Genomic DNA, 22,956 nt, shown 5'->3' with positions numbered 1-22,956 from the left:
ATTAAAACCTCTTCTGTACTTAGATGAGGACTGCGGCTGTGGAGGGGCCTTGGCTCTCCTCCTTGGCCCCAGCAGCCTCTCTATCTACAAATAAAAGAGCTGTTGGCGGGTGCGGTGGCTCATGCCTGTAATCCCAGCACTTTGGGAGGCTGAGGCAGGTGGATCACCTGAGGTCAGGAGTTCGAGATCAGCCTGACCAACATGGAGAAAAACCCCATCTCTACTAAAAATACAAACTTAGCCAGGCGTGGTGGCACATGCCTGTAATCCCAGCCACTTGGGAGACTGAGACAGGAGAATCACTTGAACCCATAAGGTGGAGGTCACAGTGAGCCGAGATCACACCATTGCACTCTAGCCTGGGCAACAAGAGTGAAACTGTCTCAAAAAAAAAAAAAAAAAAAAAAAAAAAAAAAGAGCTGTTAAACATGTGAACACACAGGGAGACAGGGAGCCCCTCCACAAAGCCCTCTGTAGAAGCCACATTGACCAGTATTTATTGAGGGCTCAATAAGCTCCAGGTGCTACACCTCACAACAGTGCTCAAAGAGATGATCTTCATTTCCCAGATTCAAAAAGTGAGCGGCAGAGGCCTGAGGCCTTGTTCAATGTGGCAGGCTAGTTGTGGAGCCAGGATTGCAAAACAGGTTTGTCTAGATCCACTAAGTGCTCAACCATTACGGGAGTCTCTTCTTTTTGACTGTGAATCTGATCTCAATATTCCAAGATGAGAAAAAAAAACCACAAACCCAACTTAATTTTAATTATAAAGAGAAAAATAATTAAAATCAACAATATCTTTTCACCTACTGGAGTGGCAAAGCGGAAAAAAAATCTGGTAATATCAAGTGCTGGTGAAGGTACAGAAACAGGCCTATCCCTGTGGGAAGTGAAAAGGAGAGCAGCCAATTTACATTCTGAAGGCCATTTAGCCTTATCTGTTAAAATAAAAAAATGTAAATATGCTTAATTAAGTTACAGCAGTTTGATTAGATTGAGTGTCAGAGAGGCTGTAGGTTAGGGTACTCTTAATCATTGCTGGTGGGAGCATTTATTAATAAAATCTTATAGCCGGGTGCGGTGGCTCATGCCTGTAATCCCAGCACTTTGGGAGGTGGAGGTGGGCAGATCACGAGGTCAGGAGATCGAGACCATCCTGGCTAACACGGTGAAACCCCGTCTCTACTAAAAAACACAAAAAATTAGCCGGGCATGGCGGCAGGTGCCTGTAGTCCCAGCTACCCAGGAGGATGAGGCATGAGAATGGCGTGAACCCAGGTGGCGGAGCTTGCAGTGAGCTGAGATCGTGCCACTGCACTCCAGCCTGGGTGACAAAACAAGACTCCGTCTCAAAAAAAAAAAAAAAAAAAAAAAAAACTTATTTGAGAACTATTCTATGATGTCTATTAAAATATAAAAAACACACACCCTGCGATCCAGCAATGCCACTTCTCAGCATCTGCCCTAGACAAATACAAGTTCCCAAGGAGGCAAATACAAAGATTTTTCCCTGTAGTATTGTTTGGTGTTATATTCTCCTGTATTTTCTAACACTCTTAGTTTTATTTTGCTTGTGGATCTTTAAAAAAAAAAATCCAGTTTTCTGATTATATGATTTAAAGACATATAAAAACAAAATAAAAAGAGGGAGTACCAGTGACACGCCGGGTTTTGGGTGCCGAGGAAGGACTGTAAATTGCAACAGACGGACAGCCTTTTGGAGACCAGAACCCAAGACTCCAGAGATGAGCAGGCATGGCAAGGCCAGTTAACATCCCAGGACCAAGAGAAGCTTCCAGTCTTGGGGGAGGGGACCGCAGATGGTTTACCCCACTACAGCAGCTCTGGGATCCCCAGCCCCCTTTGTAAGACAGCGTCTGGGGGAAGTTTGAATGGCAGGGGGTGTGGAGACAGGGGGCCACAAAGGGAGAAGGAACAGAAGGCGGTTGCTAGGAGACGGCTTGAAAAGTCTCAGCACAAGCTTGGAATTTGGTGGAAACCACTGATCTTGTGCCAGGGTTTTGGGAGATAGGTCCTGGGCCTATTTCTGGCATCAGACCTTTGCCTGTGTGATCCGTAGTAGAGTGTGGCACAGCAGTGTGCCAAGCAGAAAGAGAGAGAGAGGCAGAGAAACAGAGAGGAAAGGAAAGAGAGAGGGAGACGGCCAGGGGTCAGTGGGGAGAGACAGAGAGAGAGAGAGAAAGAAAGAGAGAGAAAAGGAGGGGGAGAGAGAGATTGAGACAATTTAGAGAGAACCCTAAACTAACAAAGGAACATACAAAAATTCCAGGAACCTTGCCATCTGCTTTATCACATGAAAAAAATAGTAAGAGAGAAGAGTAAAACAAGAATCAGCAAACTATAGCCAGTGGGCCCAATCCTGTCTGCTGCTTTGTTTTGGACAGTCTAAGCCATGAATGGTTTTTATATTTTAAAATGGCTGAAAAAAAAATCAAAAGGGGAATACTTGGTGAAAAGGTGCAAATTATATAAAATGCAAATTTCAGTGTCCATAAATGACGTTTCAGTGGAACACAGACACTGTCATTGGTTTACATACTGTCTACGGCTGCTTTCACACTGCAACAGCAGAGGTGAGGGGATGCAACAGAATTCCTACGACTCACAAGGCAAAGAATATTTACCATCTGACACTCTCCAGAAATCATCTGCTGACCTGTGGAGTAACAGATATTAAGGGAGGGCGCCGTCTGAGACTAAATATATAATTTGGGGCTCTAAGAGAATAATAATACGGAAGAGTTATTGAATGTCTCCTCCGGGTCAGGGTCTGTGTTAAGTGCTTATCATGCATAATTTTACTGAATTTTGCAAAATACCCCATGACATAGTGGCTGTTTTCTAAATCTCTATTTCACAGACGAGGAGACAGAAGCTTACAGCTGTGATATTCAGCCCAGGCTGCACATTAGAATCACCCAGGGAGCTTTTAAAACTTACTAATGCTCAGTAAGGTCTTACTGGTCAGAAACAGGATCCCAGAAGGAAGTTGGCTGAGCTAGACTCCAGATCCATATCTGTCTGAATTTAAAGCACATGCACTTAAGACCAACTTATTTTTCCTTCCAAATGGCAAGACTCATAGGCTGTGGCCATTTCCTACATGGGATTTACCCTGTTTCCAGCCAGTAGTGAGGAACGTTCCTTCTCTTTTTCCTAACAATGATTTCAACCATGTATTGAGGGTCTACTATGTGCTTTGCACCTGATCTTCATTAGTGTCTTTCCCTTGAGTCTCTTTCAGTAACCTCATATAGTCAGTATTATTTCCTCAGTTTTCAGATGAGGCTCAGCCAAGGTTAGAGCGACTTGCCCAACAGTGACACAAGGTGTGGGCTTCTGTGGTGCTCGTCACATTCTGCTTCTTGATTTGGTGCTAGTTACAGAGGAGTTTTGCTTTCTGAAAATTCACTCAGCTCTATGCTTAGGTGAATTTTCTGCATGTATTTTACACTGCAATAGAAAGTTTAAAAAATACTTTGCCTAAGGTTACACAAAACATGAAAAATCCAAGTTTCAAACCCTCGTCTATGTCATTGTTTCTTAAAGTGTATGATGAGACCTTTCTCATAATACAAGGAATTAAATAGCACTGCATCACAAAGGGAGAAAGTTGTCCCCTTTTCAATGTTCAGACATTTTGATTACATCAGGGAGAAAGTCTCTCTTTGGCAATAGCATGTCTTCAACATTGCTGAAACACTTGCTAACCTTTTTTTTTTTTTTTTTTTTTTTAATAATGGGAGAGAAGGCTCAGGCTTAGCAAGCAATATATCTAACTAGACTTTAATAATATTGCTTTATTTTCATTACACTGTGTTTTCCACAGTTACCTTTTGAAGCAGACTTGGCTCTTGGTCTACCCAGTATCCACTTTTTCCGTTAGTAACAGAAATTTGATTTTTGTACCCAAATAACAGACCTCATTCTCCAGTCTCCTTTGCAGTTAGGCAGGCTAAGTGGCTAAGCTTGGCCAATGAAAAGCAAGCAAAAGTTGCTGTGTGGGACATTCAGGAATGCTTCTTGGTTAAAAGGTACACAGGCATGCTCTCTTTTGTCTTTCCTCTTTCCTGATGGTTACCTGCCTGATGGCTGGTGATCCAGCAGCCATCTTGGGCTATAAAGCAGCCTCGGTGATGGAGGTCACATAGTAAAGACAGCAAAGCAGACAGAGGAAAGGAGCCTGGATTCCCAGTAACACCGTGGGGCTGACAGAATTGGATAGCCTTGGATTGCTTCCTCTCTTTTTTTTTTTTTTTTTTTGAGACAGAGTCTCACTCTGTCACCCAGGATGGAGTGCAGTGGCGCAATCTCGGTTCACTGCAACCTCTGCCTCCTGGGTTCAAGCAATTGTCCCCACCTCAGCCTCCTAAGTAGCTGTGATTACAGGTGCCCACCACCATGCCTGGCTAATTTTTGTATTTTTTAGTAGAAATGGGGTTTCGCCATGTTGGCCAGGCTGGTCTCGAACTCCTAACCTCAGGTGATCCATCTGCCTCGGCCTCCCAAAGTGCTGGGATTACAGGCGTGAGCCACCATGCCTGGCCTCTCCCATTATTTTAAAAATTTTTTGAGATGAGGTTTCACTATGGGTTCAAGCAATCCTCCTGCCTCAGCCTCCTGAATAGCTGGGATTACATTCTTCTTCTTTCTTTTGTTTTTTTGCTCTATCACCCACGTTGGAGTGCAGTGGTGCCATCTCGGCTCACTGCAACCTCCCCATCCTGGGTTCAAGTGATTCTCCTGCCTCACCCTCCTGAGTAGCTGGGATTACAGGCGTGCCCCACCATGCCCAGCTAATTTTTGTATTTTTAGTAGAGACGGGGTTTCAACATGTTGGTCAGGCTGGTCTCGAGCTCCTGACGTCGTGATCCACCCACCTCGGCTTCCCAAAGTGCTGGGATTACAGGCATGAGCCACCATGTCTGGCCCTCTTCTTCTTAAGTGAAGAAGAAGTAAATTTCTATTTTATTTCTGTCTAATATTTCTGCTCTCCATTCCTGAAAGTCAAATGCAATTCCCAAGAACTCTTTAATTTATGGCAAACTACACAAATTTTCCATTTAGAGTAACATAAAGTTTCTTTACTTTTTTTTTTTTAGCAAAATAAATGTCACTATATCAAGATAAAGAATAACATTAGGTGTGAACTAGCATAGGTGATTCATGGGAAACGAAATGGCAAATTCGAAAGGAATTCTGGGAACCATCGTACTAGGTTACATTGCCTTTTTGCCTGTAGAGAACCCATGAGGAGAGGGGTTCTCAGCCTTCCCAGTGGAACCCGTCTCTTAGTTGCACTGGCATTGGGGGATCTCATCGCTGGGCCTAGGTCCAGGCAGGGCAGCTCCTGGGGCCCAAGGGCGTTCTCACTCACCAGCTGTCTTCCAGTGTCTGTGTGCTGCTCCTGCCCTCCTGCCTCTTCTCCAGCTCCACTGCTGTCTGTTCCAACAGAGCAGACACAGCGTCCTATAGAGACAAAGGTTGCTGGGTCATTGGGTACAATGTAGGTGCCACCCTACCTGCCAGGAATCAGAGCGTCTCAGAGCTGTGACTCTCCCAGTGAATTGATGGTGAAACCAAAGACCAGAGTGGTCAAGTGTCTTGTCCAAGGTCACTGATAAACTGGAAAAATTGTCCTTAATTCCTTCAACTAGCAGTTCTCCAGAGAATAGCTCCTGTATGTATGAACTTACTCAGCATCGTGAAGGAAGATAGCCAAGTTTAGCAGTGAAGTGAGAGAGAATTAAGGTCTCTGACTGTAAGCAGACCACAGTGTCATCAGACCAATGTGTGAACCATCAGTAACATAACGCAGTAAGGATATGACATAGAAGAGAGGTAACAGGAGATAAGTATTGGCTGTTTGGGAACAGCGGAGCAGTGATAAAGCTTGGGAAGTTGCATTCAGGGAGGGCTTCCTGAAAGAGGAACATTTATACTGAATGGTATCTACAGTGAAAAAGCCCATGTGACTTGAGGAAATTATTTAAACTCTCTGAGACTGTTTCCTCTAATAACTGCTAGAAAGGGTTGTTATGAAGATTAATTGAGACTCTACATAAGGAACACAGAAGAATACCTGGCACATAATTGGCACCCAGTAAATGGTAGCTAATACCAAAGCAAAAACTGGATCCTGTAGTTTTCTGAGCAGATGGTTAATTTGTGGTTACCCTTGGTAGTGTGGGCCAGAGCCTGAAAAATTCCTGACATTTTCTTGTAAGAAGGGAAAGAGGGAACTAAAATCAACTGAAGGCCTGGTATATACCAGGCACTGTGAAAGATGGTTTATGTGTAGCATCTTATTTAATCTTTACAACCATCCTGACAGGTGGGAATTATTATGACTCACTTGAGAAATGGGAAGGAGAGAACTAGTGTGTCTAGGGTTGATGTTACTTACTCAAGGTCATGCTCTAGAAAGGAGAGGAGTTTGTTTTCAAGACCTTTATCAGCTCACAGTCTCCTTTTGGAGTGAGAGACCTGGGTTTGAGACCTAGCTTTGCTGATGAGATGTACATCTTAATGTAATTTGGTTATCTCTCTGAGCCTTGGTAAACTGCACATAATAAACAGAACAGTGCCTGATGCAAAAGGAAGTATAGAAAATGATGATGATGATGATGATGATGAAAAAGAAGGTGGGGGTGGGAGGGAAAGGAGAGGAGGAGGAGAAAGAGAAAAAGAAAATAGACTTAATTTATCTATTTGCTACCCTTATCTTTACCCGTATGTCCCAACCTATCCGCTCCATTGAAATTCTAGGCAGTGGCTGTCCAAACTAACCAAGTATCGACAGAGGGAACAACCGTTACAGAGAGGGAAGGATCATTACAGATAATTACAAGAAAACCTGAATCCAAAACACTCTCTATTTAACTTTTTGATGTGGTCAGGATCCCATAGGAGTCCAATACCCCATATGTAAGACTAACCTCACTGCTCAACTGAGTCCTGACTAGTCTGCCTGGCCAGTAGGTGTGGGCTTTCCAAACGGGGGAGACAGTTTAAGGATATTTTAATACATTAAAGTGTACCGCACTAAAATGAAAACAAAACATATTTTTTCACTGAAAATAAGCAAATATAAGATTTTTTTTTCTTTTCTTTCTTTTTTTTTTTTTTCTGAGATGGAGTCTTGCTCTGTTGCCCGGGCTGGAGTGCAACGGTGTAATCTTGGCTCACTGCAACCTCTGCCTCCCGGGTTTAAGCAATTCTCCTGCCTCAGCCTCCCTAGTAGCTAGGATTACAGATGACTGCCATCATGCTTGGCTAATTTTTAGAATTTTAGTAGAGACAGGGTTTCACCATGTTGGCCAGGGTGGTCTCAAACTCCTGACCTCAAGAGATCCTCCTGCCTTGGCCTCCCAAAGTGCTGGGATTACAGGCATGAGTCACCACGCCCGGCCAAGATTTTCAAATAACAAAGTCACAATGGAACAGTTACCAAGTGCTCTTTACATATATTTCTTCAAAGCATCATAAAAACTTTTTTTTTTTAATTAAATTTTTTTTTTTTTTTTTTTTGTAGAGACAAGGCCTCACCATGTTGCCCAGGCTTGTCTTGAATTCCTGGCCTCAAGAGATCCTCCTGCCTCAGCCTCCCAAAGGGCTGGGATTATAGGCATGAGGCTCCGTGCCCATCCTCATAACAACCTTTTAAGGCTCATATTAGACATTAAAAATTGGAAGAGAGGTGATATGACTGACCTAGCCCTCTGATTCTCTTCCCATGACTTCTAGCTGCCTCTTATACAAAGCCTCCAGTATGGACCTTGAACAAAGTAGGGGCCCAAGAAAGGTTAATCTTTTACCTTCCACAGTTTTCTACCTTCTTCTCCATTTCATTTGTAAAAAATCATGAATTAAGGTTTTCGTTAGCCAAGTGGTATTAGGTAGGGCAAAGGACAGAAGGAGGAAACACAGATGTGGAAGAGAACAAGTTGCAGAAAGGGAGCCGCCTGCCCCTTAGTGGAGATCTCTCCTTCCCTGTCTTCTTCTCCTACTTGCTCCACCCCATTGTTCTCCTCTCATGATGCCTGACCACCTCCAGTTCTGGGAGAGGCTTTCCCTTCCAACATCCGGGTGCTGCCTTGTGGGAGGGTGGCGCACCTGGTCCCAGCTCACCGTGCCGGCAGGCCCTGAGGCAGGGGCCATGACTCCCACTGGCTTGAGCTCCCTGCTCTGTTTCTTCAAGTATTTGTAGCTGAGGAGGTTGTACCAGCGAGTCGACCTCTCCCCAGACCGGCAGACCTCCGCCAGGCTGATCTGGGCGCCTCCCTGTTGGGGATGGAAACAAGGAGAACATAAGTGGCGCGGGGGGACACCAGGTGTCAGGGAATTTGGTTCAAGAGGACAGTATGGAAAAAACACCACTCCAGATGAGAGGCAGGCATCCCGGCAGGAAGAGAGGCCAAGTTGTTAACATTTCCAATTAGCTCATTTGTTCGTTCATTCATTCATTCATTCATTCATTGGTTTAATCATTTGCCAAATCTTTATTGAAGACTTATCCTATGAATTTTTTTAATTAAAAAAACTATGATAAAAAAACCTTTAGTTTACCATCTTTGCCGCTTTTAAGTGCACAGTTCAGTGGTATTAAACGTTACGCACATTGTTGTAAAAGAGATCTACTGAACATTCTCATCTTGCAAATCTGAAACTCTACACTTATTAAGCAACAACCTCCTTTTTCCCCTTCCCCGCAGCCCCTGGTAACCACCACTATATTTTCTGTTTCTATGAATTTGATGACTTTAGATACCTCATATAATTGGAATCATATAGCATTTGTCTTTTTGTGACTGGCTTATTGAACTTAACAATGCCTTCAAGGTCCATCTGTGTTGTAGCACGTATCAGAATTGTATTCCTTTTTTGTTGCTGTTATTTTGGAGGTAGGGTCTCACTCTGTTGCCCAGGCTGGAGTGCGGTGATGTGGTCATAGCTCACTGTAATCTCGAACTCCTGGGCTAAGAGATCCCCCTTTCTTTTTAAGGCTGAATAATATTCCACTGTATGGGTATGCTACATTTTGCTTATCCAGTCGTCTGTTGATGGATGTTTGGGTTACTTCTACCTCTTCACTATTGTGAGCAGTGTTGCCATGAACATGAGTGTACAAGTAATTCTTTAAGAACCTGCTTTCAGGCCGGGCACCTGTAATCCCAGCACTTTGGGAGGCTGAGGTGGGTGGATCATCTGAGGTCGGGAGATCGAGACCAGCCTGATCAACATGGAGAAACCCCATCTCTACTAAAAATACAAAATTAGCCGGGCTTGGTGGCATATGCCTGTAATCCCAGCTACTCGGGAGGCTGGGGCAGGAGAATTGCTTGAACTCAGGAGATGGAGGTTGCAGGTGAGATGAGATCGTGCCATTGCACTCCAGCCTGGGCAACAAGAACAAAACTCTGTCTCAAAAACAAAACAAAACAAAACAACAGCAACAACAAAACCCTGCTTTCAATTCTCCTGAATATATGCCCAGAAGTACAATTGCTAGGTCATATGGTAGTTACATTTTTAATTTTTTAGTGGAACTACTATACTGTTTACCTTAAGACTTGCTAAGGGAGTGCTTATAATCCCACCAACAATGCACACGAGTTCCAATTTCTCTACATCTTGACCAACACTAGTTATTTTGTGTGGTTTTTTGATAGCCATCATCCAAATATGTGTGAGGTGGTATCTCATTGTGGTTTTGATTTGCATTGCTCTGATAACTAGTAATGTTGAACATCTTTTCAAATGCATATTGGCCATTTGTATATTAATTTTGGAGAAATGTCTATTCAAGTCCTTTCCCCTTTTCAAATTGGGTTGATTTTTTTGTTGTTGAATACCCATTCTGTGTTACTTATATTAAGCACTAGGTTCTGTGTTATGTACTGAGGATAATGATGGTCCCCACCTGGTTCCACCTTCTGGGAGCCAGCACTCTCCCAAGGAACTCAGGAACTGAACAAGTAATTAATTCCAAGTGAGGTAGAAAACTGCGTATCATTTCTTCTCCACTAAATTTGCAAAAGTTTAAAAAATTGACAACAAATGCCATTGGTGAGGTTATGGGGAAATAGGCCCTCTCTCACCTTGCTCATGGAAATGTAAAATGGCAGAAACCCGATGGAAGGAATTTAGTCATATCTAGCAAAAATATAAATGCATTTTACCCTTCGACCGAATAATTCTCCTTGTAGCTGTCTATCCCACAGATACACCTGCAGAAACCTGCACAAGTACAAAACAATCCACAAACAAGAGTCTTCATTCTGACCCTCTTTGTAATAGCGAAAGTTTTTTTTTTTTTTTTTGAGACAGAGTTTTGCTCTTGTTGCCGAGGCTGCTGGAGTGCAATGGCATGGTCTTGGCTCACCACAACCTCCGCCTCCCAGGTTCAAGCAATTCTCCTGCCTCAGCCTCTGGAGTAGCTGGGATTACGTGCCACCACGCCTGGCCTTTTTTTTTTTTGTATTTTTAGTAGAGACGGGGTTTCTCCATGTCGGTCAGGCTGGTCTCGAACTCCCGATCTCAGGTGATCCGCCCACCTCAGCCTCCCAAAGTGCTGGGATTACAGGTGTGAGGCACCCGGCCAATAGCCAAAGATTTTAAATGACCCAAAGGTCCAGCAACAGGGAACAGACTAAAAGAACTATAATCTATCCATACAATGGAATATTATATAGCCATGTAAAAAAGAGGAAGATCTCTTTTTACTGATGCAGAGAGATGGCCAGGCTATATTGTTAAGGGAAGAAAATAGCATGGTGCAGAAAAGAATATATAATATGCTACCTTTTGTGCAAGAGAGTGGGGTAAGTATATCTGTGTCTATAGTCTATCTACATATTGCACCATGCTTGAGGTGCCAGGGGGAGTGACCATGATCATATGTGCACAAGAAATAATGGAAAGATGCAAAAGAAATTAATCAAAGTGGTCACCTATATAGGATAGGTGGTGAGGCTGGGGTGGGGAAAGAGCATGATTTCTCTTCAGTAAACCTTTCCATACAATTTTTCTTTGAATTATGTAAATATATCCCTTAAAATAAAAACAAACTATAACAAACTAACCTGACTGACTATAAGCTCACAGAGAAGGGGATTATTTCAAGTGACTTAATAGTTTTACTGTTTTTTTTTTTTTCCCCTACAGCCTTCCTAGAAATTACTACAAACTAATTAATCATTCCTCAGAGGCTTTATTGTTTCGACATGTGCAAAAATGAGCCCTGGTCAGGTTTGGGAAGGTGGTCAGCTCACCTTCCCCTAACACACCAGTGTTGGTGGGTGGAAGGGGCTACCCAGACTCTGTTCTGATGGGTGGTAGAAATACCAAATGCCAGTTTGCAAAATGGACCTGTAGCCAAGTGTATTAATCCGTTCTCATGCTGCTAATAAAGGCATACCCGAGACTGAGTCATTTATAAAAGAAAGAGGTTTAGTTGACTCACAGTTCAGCATGGCTGGGGAGGCCTCAGGAAACTTATAATCATGGCAGAAGGGGAAGCAAACACTTCCTTCTTCACATGGTGGCAGCAAAGAGAAGTGCCGAACAAAAGTGGGAAAAGCCCCTTATATAACCATCAGATCTCATGAGAACACACTCACTATCATGAGAACAGCAGCATGGGGGTAACAGCCCCCATGATTCAATTACCTCCCACCAGGTCCCTCCCACAACACATGGGGATTATGGGGGCTACAATTCATCAGGATGCACTGGAACGTGGCAGGGCTGCGCTAGGTCTGCGACAGTGAAAGGTGGTTTCTGAGAGCACGGTGGTGAGTGGGGAGAGGAAGAAAGCACAATGCTGACACTTCACTTGTTTAGCACGAGCTTCCTCATCTGGAAAACAGGGAAAATCACTCCTACCTACCAGCCTATTGGGAGGATCAGAGGCAATTAAATGCTTGGCACACTTCAGACACCCAGAATAAATGTACATATATACAAATATTTGTCTAATACTTATTTATTCATTCAATAAAAACTCCCTAAGCCCTTCGCAGACTCTGGAGCCACAGAAGCATGTAAGACATGATTCTTCCCCAAAACGGGGCTCATGGTTTCCTAGGGAGATAGACAGCTATTTGGATATTACAGTTCAGAACATGCCAGGCCATGTGTGAGGTATGAGGGGAAAAGACCAGGATCACAGCTTTGAGGTGTAACACCTCCAGCAGATTATTATTAATTCTAACAAGATATACTGTTTATCTGGGGCCGGCTCACAGGTGTGAGTATTGTCTACCTCAGTAAACTGGATGCACTTTTGAGGGCATTTACGTATTCATTCATTCATTTATTCAACACACAAAAATCTGCTGAGAAGTCTTATGTGCCAGGCACTGTTCTGGGTGCTGGAGATAGAGCAGAATTGAAGGCAGATAAATATTCCTGCCCCATGACCTTATATTTGCATCTAGGGGGATCAGATAACAACTCCATAGGTAAACTCCACACTGTGTTTCATCGAATCTAAGATGCCATCATTTAAAAGTGTACCATTATTTTATGCACCAAGAAAGAGAAATAGTTGCCAATGAAACTATAACCTGTCATCTAGTACATAGTGCATCTTGATTTCAGAAGTAAAATGTAGAGATAACATGTATCCTAGAATCTATGACGTACAGTGAAATGTTAGGTGATAAAAAGTGCTGTAGGGAAAATACTACAGGGAAAGGGGCTAGGAGGGGATAAGACAGCAGAGAGGGTAATGGGATTTATATAGGGTGGAAGACCTCACAGAGAAGGTGACATTTGAATAAAGTCCAGAAAGAGGTGAGGGAGCACCTGGGAGGACAGAATGCCGGGCAGAGGACACAGCAAGTGCAAAGGCCCGGAGGGGAGCACATGTTGGTGTATTCAAGGAACACGAGGCTGGAGGAAGAGTTTTGGGGATATAATCCCAGAGATAATAAGTGGCCAAATCCCAAGGGGCCCTGGAGGCCAGGCAAAGGACACAGGTGTTGACTCTAGGTGGAGACATAAGCCATCATAAGGTTTTAGCAAAAGAATGGCATGCACTGATTCACATTTAAACAGGATTAGTCTGGCTACTCTGTTGAAAAAAGAGGAAGGGGAAAAGGACAGAAGCCGGGAAACCAAGTAGGAGATGGCTGCCATCATCCAGGTAAGGGAAGACAGTGGCTTGGGTCTGGGGAAGTGGTGAGAAGTGGAATCTAGGGTTCTTTTGAAGGTGGAGCTAAGAGGATGGGGTGAGGGAAAGAGAGGGGTTAAGGATGATTGCAAGGTGTCTGGCCTGAGCAATGGAAGAATGAGATTGCCATCGACTGAGACAGCGGAGACACAGGATGAAAGGTCAGGGGCATTCTTGTGGCCATGTTCGTTTGAGGTCCTATTTTACATTTAAGTGAAGATGCAGAACAGGCAGTGGAGATACAAGATTCGAGGCGAGTGCGGAGGCCCAGGCTGGAGCCCTGCACTTGGGATGGGTTTGCAGCTGGGAGATAAAATGAGATCACCAAGGAAATGAGTAGAAAAGGGGAGGATCAAGGACCCAGCCCTGGGCCCTCTGACATAGGGAGGTCAGGGAAATGAGGAAGAATCAGCAAAGGAGACCAAGATGCTAGAGGTGAGGGGAGAACACTGGAAGAGCGAAGTAACCAGGAGGCCAAGCAAGGACAAAGGATGTTGAAGGAGGTGGAGTCAGCAACTGTGGCAAATGTAGCTGGCAGGTCCAGAAGGAAGATGGAGAGCTGGCCTCTGGTCTGGTAACAAGGAGCTCACTGATGAACATGATGAGCACACCCTCGGTACAAAGATGAGGGCCAGGCCAGGCACGGTGGCTCACGTCTGTAATCCCACCACTTTGGGAGGACAAGGTGGGTGGATCGCTTGAGGTCAGAAGTTTGAGACCACCGTGGCCAACATGGGGAAACCCCATCTCTAATAAAAATACAAAAATTAGCCAGGTGTGGTGGCGCGTGCCTATAGTCCCAGCTACTTGGGACGCTGAGGCAGGAGAATGGCTTAGACCCGGGAAGCGGAGGTTGCAGTGAGCCAAGATCACGCCATTGCCCTTCAGTCTGGGCAACAGACTCTGTCTCAAAAATAAAAAAAAAGAAAAAAGAAAGATGAGGGCCAAAGTCCACATGGATTGGGTTACAGAGAGGAAGGGAACACCTCTTTCAAGTTTTTCTATAAAGAAAGGGAAAGAAACAATGTAGTAGTTGGAAGTGGAAATGGGGTGAAAAAAGTTTTAGGTCGGGTGTGGTGGCTCACGCCTGTAAACCCCAGCCCTTTGAGAGGTTGAGGCGGGAGGACTGCCTGAGCCCAGGAGTTCAAGACCAGCCTGGGCAACATAGTGAGACCCCATCTCTACAAAAAATACAAAAATTAGCCGGCCATGGTGGCATGTGCCTGTAGTCCCAGCTATGGGAGAGGCTGAAGTGGGAGGATCACTTGAGCCCAGAAGGTCAAGGCTGCTGTGAGCTGAGTTCACAGCACTGCACTCCAGCCTGGGCAACAAAGCAAGATCCTCTGTCAAAAAAATTTTTTTGTTTTGTTTTGAGCATGGGAGAAATAACAGCATGATGATATACTGATAGGCTGGATCCAGTGGAGGAGGGAAAATTGAAGATAGAGGAAAGAGCGGAATGGCTGCTGGAGTAATGTCCTTGCGAGAAAATGGGGGTGGTGGCCTCAGACAGGAGTGCAGAAGGCCCACCCTCAGAAGCCAGGGAAATGGCAGAACCTACAAGAACAGCCAGATACGGTGTGGGGGCCCTCTTCTGAGTCTGTCCTCTCTTCTCTCCCTGAGAGAAGTATGAATTAGTCATTGTGATGAGTGGGTGAATAAATGGTCCAGGGAGATACAGTATAATTTCTGGGCAGCATTGAGGGCTCATGGGAAGTGAGTGATCACCATTTCCAAATGATACCATACAGCGTGGTTGTGTGCATTTTTTTTTCCAGTTGCTCAACTGGAGAGGAGGGGGTGGAGAGTTCACTTTGACAGGGCTGGGTTTTGCCAAGTTAGTATGCCAAAGTGAGAGGAGGCAAGGGAACGGTTGTAATGGTGAACCATGGGACGTCAGTGGGGCCTGAGAAGCAGGCTAGCTCGAGAGAGCCCAGGCTGGGTGGCATTGAGCTCAGCAGTAGAGCAGTGGGCAACTAGGCTCCCTGCGATGCCATGCAGGGCATTTGGTGGAACTGTTGCCTGCGATATTGGGAAGGTGGGCTGTGTATTCCTCCAAACCTGTAATCTGGGTCTGGGGACATGAGAGACACTCATAGTAACCCCCTGAGAAGTAGCATGGTGAGATGGCTACACATAAGGAAGCTGGAGTCTCTGTTCAAATCCAGGCTTTGCCATTTTCTCCTTGGATGACCTGGCAGGTTACTTAGCCTTTCTGGGCCTTGATCCCTTATCTTCCTGGGGCCACCACGAAGATTAAATGAGATACTGCACACGAAGTTCTTAGCCCACTGGTAGACACATAGACTCGACTCAGTACAGATGCTGTTGCTGCCTGGCTGAAAACAGACTGGGGATTCCACACATCCTGCTGTCCGGAGTCTCTGCGTGGGAGCGGACAGGCCCTTTTTCCTCCCATCTCACTTCCTCTCCTCCTCCAGCCACCAGAATACGACAGCCTGACACTCCATGTACCCACCGTATACGGGAAAGGAGGTTTCCCATTGGCCGCAGGCAGAGACAAGCCACAGTGAGATGAGCGCTTTGGCTGCTGCCATGGCAACCAGCAATGACCAGACTTCAATTAGGAAGGAGGAATAAAAGGCATCCAATTAGGAGAAGAAAATAGGATTGAGCCTCTTCTCGCTTAGGAATGCCCAGGGCCAAGGGAATGCTTCGCTGGAGGAGCCCAGGCTTGCCAACCCCTTCAAGTCACCACCCCCACCTCTGGGCTCCAGGGAGCCCTGTGCTGGCAAAGAGACAACACAGAGGCGCTGACGTGTGTGGACTTCAGAGGGAGACCTGCTGGGGTTCAAATACGGCTTCTGCCACTTTCCTAACTGTGACAGGAAAGGTCTTTCACCTCTTTGTGCCTCAGTTTCTCCACTGGAATACGCTACCTATTTTGCAAGGTTGGAGTGAGGATCAATAGAGATAATGGGCTGGGGTGGTGGCTCACACCTGTAATCCCAGAACTTTGGGAGGTGGAGACAGGCGGATCACTTGAGGTCAGGAGTTCAAGATCAGCCTGGCCAACATGGCAAAACCCCGCCTCTACTAAAAATACAAAAATTAGCCGGGTGTGGTGGTGGGCGCTTGTAGTCCCAGCTACTCTGGAGTCTAAGGCAGGAGAATTGCTTGAATCTAGGAGGTGAAGGTTTCAGTGAGCCAAGATCACGCCACTGTACTCCAGAGACTGAGAGCAGGACTCAGTCTAAAATAAAAAAAACAGATAATGCATGTAAAGAACTTAACTCAGTGCCTGCCATATAAACTGCAACCTACTGGCATTAACTACTGCATTATTGTCAGTAACAACATCAATAGCAGTGATGCTGTGTTGTACCCAGCTAAGAAGGAGAGATGGGAACCGATATCCAGTGAGCACAAACTGCAAACACTTTGCTGCTCTACATTCTTGCTACCCAAAGTGTGATCCAGGAACCAGCAGCATTGGCCTCACCTGGGAGCTTGTTAGAAATGCAGAATCTCAGGTTCTGCTCCAGACTTGCTGAATCAGAATCTGCATTTAGCCAGAGCTCCAGGTAACTTGTGTGCATGGCACAGTTTGAAGCGCTGCTTCAGCGCCTTAGTTAGTCTTCAGAGAACCACCTCCAGGAAGGCAGTATGAGCCAGATTTTACAGATAAGGGAACTGAGACTAAGAATTGAAGACTGTGAGGAGACACAGCTGGAAGGGCAAGGCTGGTGACAGCCCCAGGCCACAATCCAAGGATGTGGCCCCACAATGCCATGATAGAGAAGGGTTTTATAGCACATGCAGATCAAGGCAAGGATGGAGAGCAAAGAGATTCCCTTCTCTGGGCAAAGGTCTGTGATTTACAGCAGGAGAAAGGGGCGAGCCCTCCAAGAAGGCAGTGAGAGGCTCTACATTCCAGCTTCCAGAAATGGAGGCAGGAGAGGCTCGGAGAGGTGTATACATCTTGTTTTTCCCCTTTGCACATACCCCACATTTTCCTGCATCACTTCAACCCATCCATTTCCAACACGGCCCTCCTCACAGTTTGTTTACATCTTAGCCATCAATGCTGGCACCTTGTCTGTTTGGTTCCCCATTGAATCCCCAGCCCCAGACACAGGGGTGGGGACACAACAAGCTCCCAGTACAGATCTGAGCATGAGTGGAGCGACCTTCTAGGTATAATGCCCACGCTTGGGCTCCTTTGTGCCCATAGTTGAGTTATCATTAAAATACTCTAACACTAAATGGCATCAGGGTTAACAAAGCCCTTTACTTCTTCTAATTCACTTGTACATCACAAGCCCGAGTTAGCTATTATATAAATCCCCCTTCTACAGATGGGAAAGCTGAGTATCTGTCTGCACTTGGGTCTGCCTGTCTCTTAGGACAAAATGTACTTGGGCTACTTCATCCCCAGTCCTGACTCCTGCCAATGCAGTGAGAGATGGAAGCCGGAGAAGGTCAGTTTCAGGGAGGAGGCTGGCAATGGCCCCACTAAACGAAAACCCACTGTGGATCAGACGCTTGAATAGGTGTTTTACGGGTGCTATCTCAATCCTTATAAAGATTCTTCCAGTGGGCATGATGGAGGCATTATCATTTGCATTTTAGGGATAAGAAAAATGAGGATCAGAGATGTTAAGTACCTTGCCCAAGGTCATCCAGCTATACAGCAAGTGGTAAAGGTGGGATGTGAATGCCTATGTGTTTGCTTTCATTACTCTGTGCTTTATTTTTATTTTTTGACACAGGGTTCTGCTGTTGCCCAGGCCAGAATGCTGCGGCATGATCAGCTCACTGCAGCTCAAGGGATCCTCCCATCTCAACCTCCAGAGTAGCTAGGACTACAAGCATGCACCACTATGCCTGGCTAATTTTATTTTTTGTAGAGATGGGGTCTTGCTGTGTTGCCCAGGCTGCTTTCGAACTCCTGCACTTGAGTGATCCTCTGGCCTTGGCCTCCCAAAGGGTTGGGATTACAGATATAAGCCACCACACAGCCATAGTCTGTGCTTCTTATCTAATCTCTCATGCTGTATAGTAAAGCTGCAGTATGTGGCTTTTTCCAGGTTCTGGCAGTTTTAAAAGGCACTTTCAGGTCCATTACTCTTCCTCTTGTGAAAGAGCTCCTTCCCTCCCACCCTAAGTCTGAGAACAACATTCACCTGTGGAAGCCTCGCTGCCTAGAATCCAAGATGAGCCTGATTGATAGCACAACCTGCGTCTCCTTCGAGCCTTCTTCCTGAAGCTCAGGGTAGACCAATCCCCATAAACACAGAAGGCCGGTCAGCCAGCCAGCCAGCCAGCCAGCCAGCCAGCCAGCCAGCCAGCCAGCCAGACACGGCCCTTACCAGGCACTCTTCCAGATGGCTCCTGTCGGTGGTACAGACATCGACTCTTAAGGTCTTCTGGTGAAGGGCTGGATAGGACATGGATACCCAGAACACCTCATTGAACACTAGAGTGTCTGAGGCGTCCAGAGGCCGGGTCCGGAACAGGCAGGTTGTGCTTTCAGAGCAAGGAAGGACAGCCACGCGGATATTCCTAGAGGGAGACAGAACCGCAGGAAATCTTGGGTCAGCCCATGTCTGGGGCTAAAATGTTGGACTAAACAGCTGCTGAAATCCCTAAGCAAACAACAGTGGATGAGAGTTTGTAGAAGTGAGGAATCTGGGGAATCAGGCCCCTATACACTGGAAGGAACTTTGACAAATCAAACAAAATTCCAGATGCATTTGTCCTTTGGTCCAGACCCTTCACTTCTAGGCATTATCCCACAGATGCCCCTGCATGAGTACCAGTGAGCTATGGAGGAGGCTATTCAGCCTGGCACCGTCTGTGTGGGCAGAAGACTGAAATTGACCCAAGCATCCCATCTTGTCTTCCTTCCGTTTTGTCCGCCTTCCTGCCCTTTCTTCTTCCCACATGTGCCACCCTCACAGGCTGGCTGAGTGTAGACCACAGACACATAAGCTTCTGTTGCCACCCTCCAGGCCTTACGATCAGAGAAAACTTGGAGGCAGATGAGTGCAATAAAGGATAAACCCATCTACCATGGGAGGAGCCCACAGGCAGACAGAGCAGGTGTTTGCATCCTACCAGCATCAAGGTAACACGCAGTCACACCCCTCCAAGAGAAGCAGAGTGACTGGTGTTGACTCTTGGAAACAGAAGACCTATCTCTCTCTGCAAGAAACACTTGAGATTAGGAGAAGATAAAACAGACTGTGACCATTCTTCTCCATGAGGCTCAAAGTCCAGGAGGGTAGGGCCCAGGAAGGATCTGCTCACCACCCCATTCCTAGAGCTGGCATGCAGCAGGTGCTCAGCACGTAATGGGGCAGGAATTCACACAGTCATCTAGAGAGTGCTTGTCTTTACAGTTGGTGTGCTTGCCGTTGTGCCTGTATTCACATGCACAGCACCGACATTCAGCATCACAGTCATATGCAGTACAAACCCACAGTGCCTTGACAAGGCCCATAACTGGATCAGGACAGGGCAGAAAAGTGACCCCCAGGGGTAACTCCAGAGGATTAGGGTATGAAATACACCCGTCCAGCTACATACTCACACTTTCTGGTCTTGTTGCTGCAACAGAGCAGAAAGGTTACTCAGCTGGATGATTAATATTGCAAATTGCTTATTCTTCTCATCATACCTGAAATGAAAAGGGGCATATGAAGTAGCTATTAGTAACACACTCATCTCTCTCATTCCTTCTCTCCGTTAAAAGTCACAGGACGTGGCTGTTGGCTGCCCTGGGGACTATGGTGAGCTCAAGAGCACAGGCCCAGTGCTTTGCTGCCATGCAGGGATGTAGAGCTAGAGCTGCCAATTGTTTGAAAATTTTTTTTTTGTTTTGAAACAGGATCTCACTCTGTCATCCAGGTTGAGTGCAGTGGCATGATCGGGGCTCATGGTAGCCTCGACCTCCCAGGCTCAGGTGATCCTCCCACCTCAGCCTCTCAAGTAGCTAGGACTACAGGTGTTCACCACCACACCCAGCTAATTTTGTGTATTTTTAGTAGAGATGGGGTTTAATCATGTTGCCTGGGCTGGTCCTGAACTCCTGGAATCAAGTGATCCCTCTGCCTCAGCCTCCCAAAGTGTCAGGATTAAAGGTGTGAGCCACGACGCCCAGCCAGTTGTCCGAATTTTTAAAAAGAACCCATAAATGCGGGTGAAATTTCATGATATGGAGATGTTGTCAACTAATTCCTATTAAAAAATATTGAAGGCCAGGTGTGGTGGCTCATGCCTGTAATCTCAGCACTTTGGGAGGCCGAGGCGGGCAGATCATTTGAGGTCAGGAGTTTGAGACTAGCCTGGCCAACATGGTGAAACTCCATCTCTATTAAAAATACAAAAGTTAGCCGGGCGTGGTGGCACACACCTGTAATCCCAGCTACTTGGGAGGCTGAGGCAGGAGAATCGCTTGAACCCAGGAGGCAGAGGTTGCAGCGAGCTGAGATCACACCACTGCACTCCAGCCTGGGTGACAGGTGAGACCCTGTCTCAAAAAAAAAAAAAAAAAAAAAAAAAATTGAGATCATATCATCCCCCAACAAAAGAAAACAAAAAGAACAACCATGTGTGTATTGACCCAATCTGGGCTGCAGCCCCCAGTGATCAACTTCCATCCAGATCAATGAAACCTAGATAGGATGGAAAGACAAAAGCCACAGCAACAACGAACAAACACACTGAGAGGCAGGAGGTCTCAGTCCCAGTCCTGGCTCTGCTACCAGCCAGCTCAGTGAGTTGGGCCAAGTCATAAGGTCTTTTAAAACCTCATTTCTCCAACCTCATTTCTCCCATCTGTAAAGCGGATGGCTGGGAGGTGAGGAACGAATCAGCACCCCTTCAGTTAAGAAGCTGCAATGGCCAGCAGGTCCTGCTGGTGCTGCCTTCCACCCTGGGCGGCTGTGAAGGTAAATGCTGGGGAACGCTGTGGATGAAGAAGGGACCCCACACAGACCGTTCCTTCTGTCCTCCTCGTCCTTGTCACTTACTTCAGGGCAATCTGAATTCGGGTCGCACCCACTGCTTCCGATTCGTCACTGTCAAATGCAGTAGCTTCTGAAGCACCCAGTCTGAAAGGCAACAGGGGAGGAGGAGTTAGGCTTCCCTACAGTGAACAAACTATTCTGGGAGGCTGAGGTTACACCCCCAGGAAGGAAAGTTGGGGTTTGCTCAGCTTCCCTTCAGGTCCTTTTTTAAATTTTAATTAAAAAAATTTTTTTTAGAGATGGGGGCTCACTATGTTGCCCAGGCTGGTCTCGAACTCCTTGTATCAAGTGATCCTCCCACTGAAGCCTCCCAAGTAGCTGGGATTACAGACTCACACCACTATGCCCAGCTTGGACTCCTCTCTTAAGGGGCCTTCCCTTTCTCTAGTGCTTGCTCCTTAGCCATATACCTTTTTCGTAGCTACCACAGAACTAGCACTCCCCCAAACCTGAAGCATCTCTAACCCCAGGAAAAGTTATGCTGTCTGTGCCTTGGGCAGCCAAGAGGAAGGTGGGGTCACGCCCTCTTGGGGCTCCTCCCACACACTGTGGGGGCCAAAACCTAAGCCTCTCCACAGGCCTAGGCTCTGGATATTCAGAGTTCATGGCTTACAGGGCCACAGAGAGAGCCAGCACCCAGACACCTACCTCTGCACGGAAGCCTCGTACACACCACTGTCTCCAGCCACTGACTCGTCCGATACGGCGGCTGAGACACAGGCCACTTTTAGGCCACACCCCTGGGCTGTATTCACAGCTAGGGAAGGAAAATGGAAAGGCAGGTTCAGGAACCAGGAAACTGCCTTTGCGACTCCCAATTTTGTTTTGTTTTTGAGGCAGGGTCTCACTCATCCAGGCTGGAGTGCAGTGGCACAATCATGGCTCACTGCAGCCTCGACCACTTCGGGTTCTGGTGATCCTCCCACCTCCGCCTCCCAAATACTGGAACTACAGGCATGTGCCACCATACCCAGCTAATTTTTGAATTATTATTTTGTTGTAGAGATGGGGTTTTGCCATATTGCCCAGGCTGGTCTTGAACTCCTGGTCTTAGGCGATCTGCCTGCTTTGGCCTTCCAAAGTGTTGGGATTACAGGCGTCAGCCACTGTAATCCCAACACTTTGGGATTCGGGGAGAGTGAACTCCCAATTTTGATACACTCTCTATGGAAGACAGACGGTTCCACCAAATTCCAACCACCTCTAAATGCTAAAGCAAAAAAAAAAAAAAAAAATTAAAAAAAAGTTTGCTTCAGGGTGATGGAAGGAGTCACATGTGATTTTGTGTTTTACCATCCCAGGCTCTTGAGTCGAACTGCCTGGATTCAAATCCGGTTCCACCACTCACTGCTTCATGACCTTGAGATACTGACTTAATCCTGTTAAGCCTCAGATGCCTCATTTGTAAAACTTGGATAATAATACCTACTTATAGGGCTGTTGTCAGGACTCAGCGAGACATTATAAGGGAAGTCCTTAATATAGAGATTGGTGCAGGCAGGCAAAGTGCTCTGCAAAACTCATTACAACTATCGTTATTGCCACTACTGTTCCTATCACTGTAGATATCCATACTTTCAATGGCAAAAACTGCAATTACTTTTGCATCAACCTAACAGATCCATCCCTACCCACCTGGGGCAAAATAACAGCCCCTGGACCCTCAGGACAGAGAAGGAAGAGATTAAGCACCCGTTCTTCCACTGCCTATCCCTTTCCACTCCGAATTCAGCTCCTCCTCTTCCCTAACCTTAACAGGGGCCC

The 22,956-nt window shown here is 46.1% G+C and overlaps 1 protein-coding gene across 8 annotated transcripts in view; it reads right to left on the bottom strand.

Moving 5' to 3' along the window:
• Positions 1-22,956, bottom strand: part of WWC1 (WW and C2 domain containing 1) — a 180,428-nt gene that overhangs the window by 19,681 nt on the left and 137,791 nt on the right. For 4 of the 8 annotated variants that reach the window (XM_527107.8, XM_009450097.5, XM_003310973.6 and 1 more), the window contains exons 12-17: positions 21,841-21,949; positions 21,196-21,276; positions 19,755-19,841; positions 18,532-18,724; positions 8,152-8,304; positions 5,399-5,490 (exon numbers count right to left, since the gene is read on the bottom strand). In XM_527107.8, the coding sequence (XP_527107.5) occupies positions 5,399-5,490; positions 8,152-8,304; positions 18,532-18,724; positions 19,755-19,841; positions 21,196-21,276; positions 21,841-21,949 (715 nt within the window). Of the gene's footprint in view, positions 1-5,398; positions 5,491-8,136; positions 8,305-18,531; positions 18,725-19,754; positions 19,842-21,195; positions 21,277-21,840; positions 21,950-22,956 lie in introns of all 8 variants that reach the window. The other 4 variants (XM_009450095.5, XM_009450098.5, XM_009450096.5 and 1 more) reach the window with 1 other exon arrangement.

Source organism: Pan troglodytes, chromosome 4 (assembly GCF_028858775.2).
Source record: "Pan troglodytes isolate AG18354 chromosome 4, NHGRI_mPanTro3-v2.0_pri, whole genome shotgun sequence".
Lineage (NCBI taxonomy): Eukaryota > Metazoa > Chordata > Mammalia > Primates > Hominidae > Pan > Pan troglodytes.
Note: the sequence above shows the minus strand (reverse complement) of the source record. Positions and strands in the feature narration are given on the sequence as shown.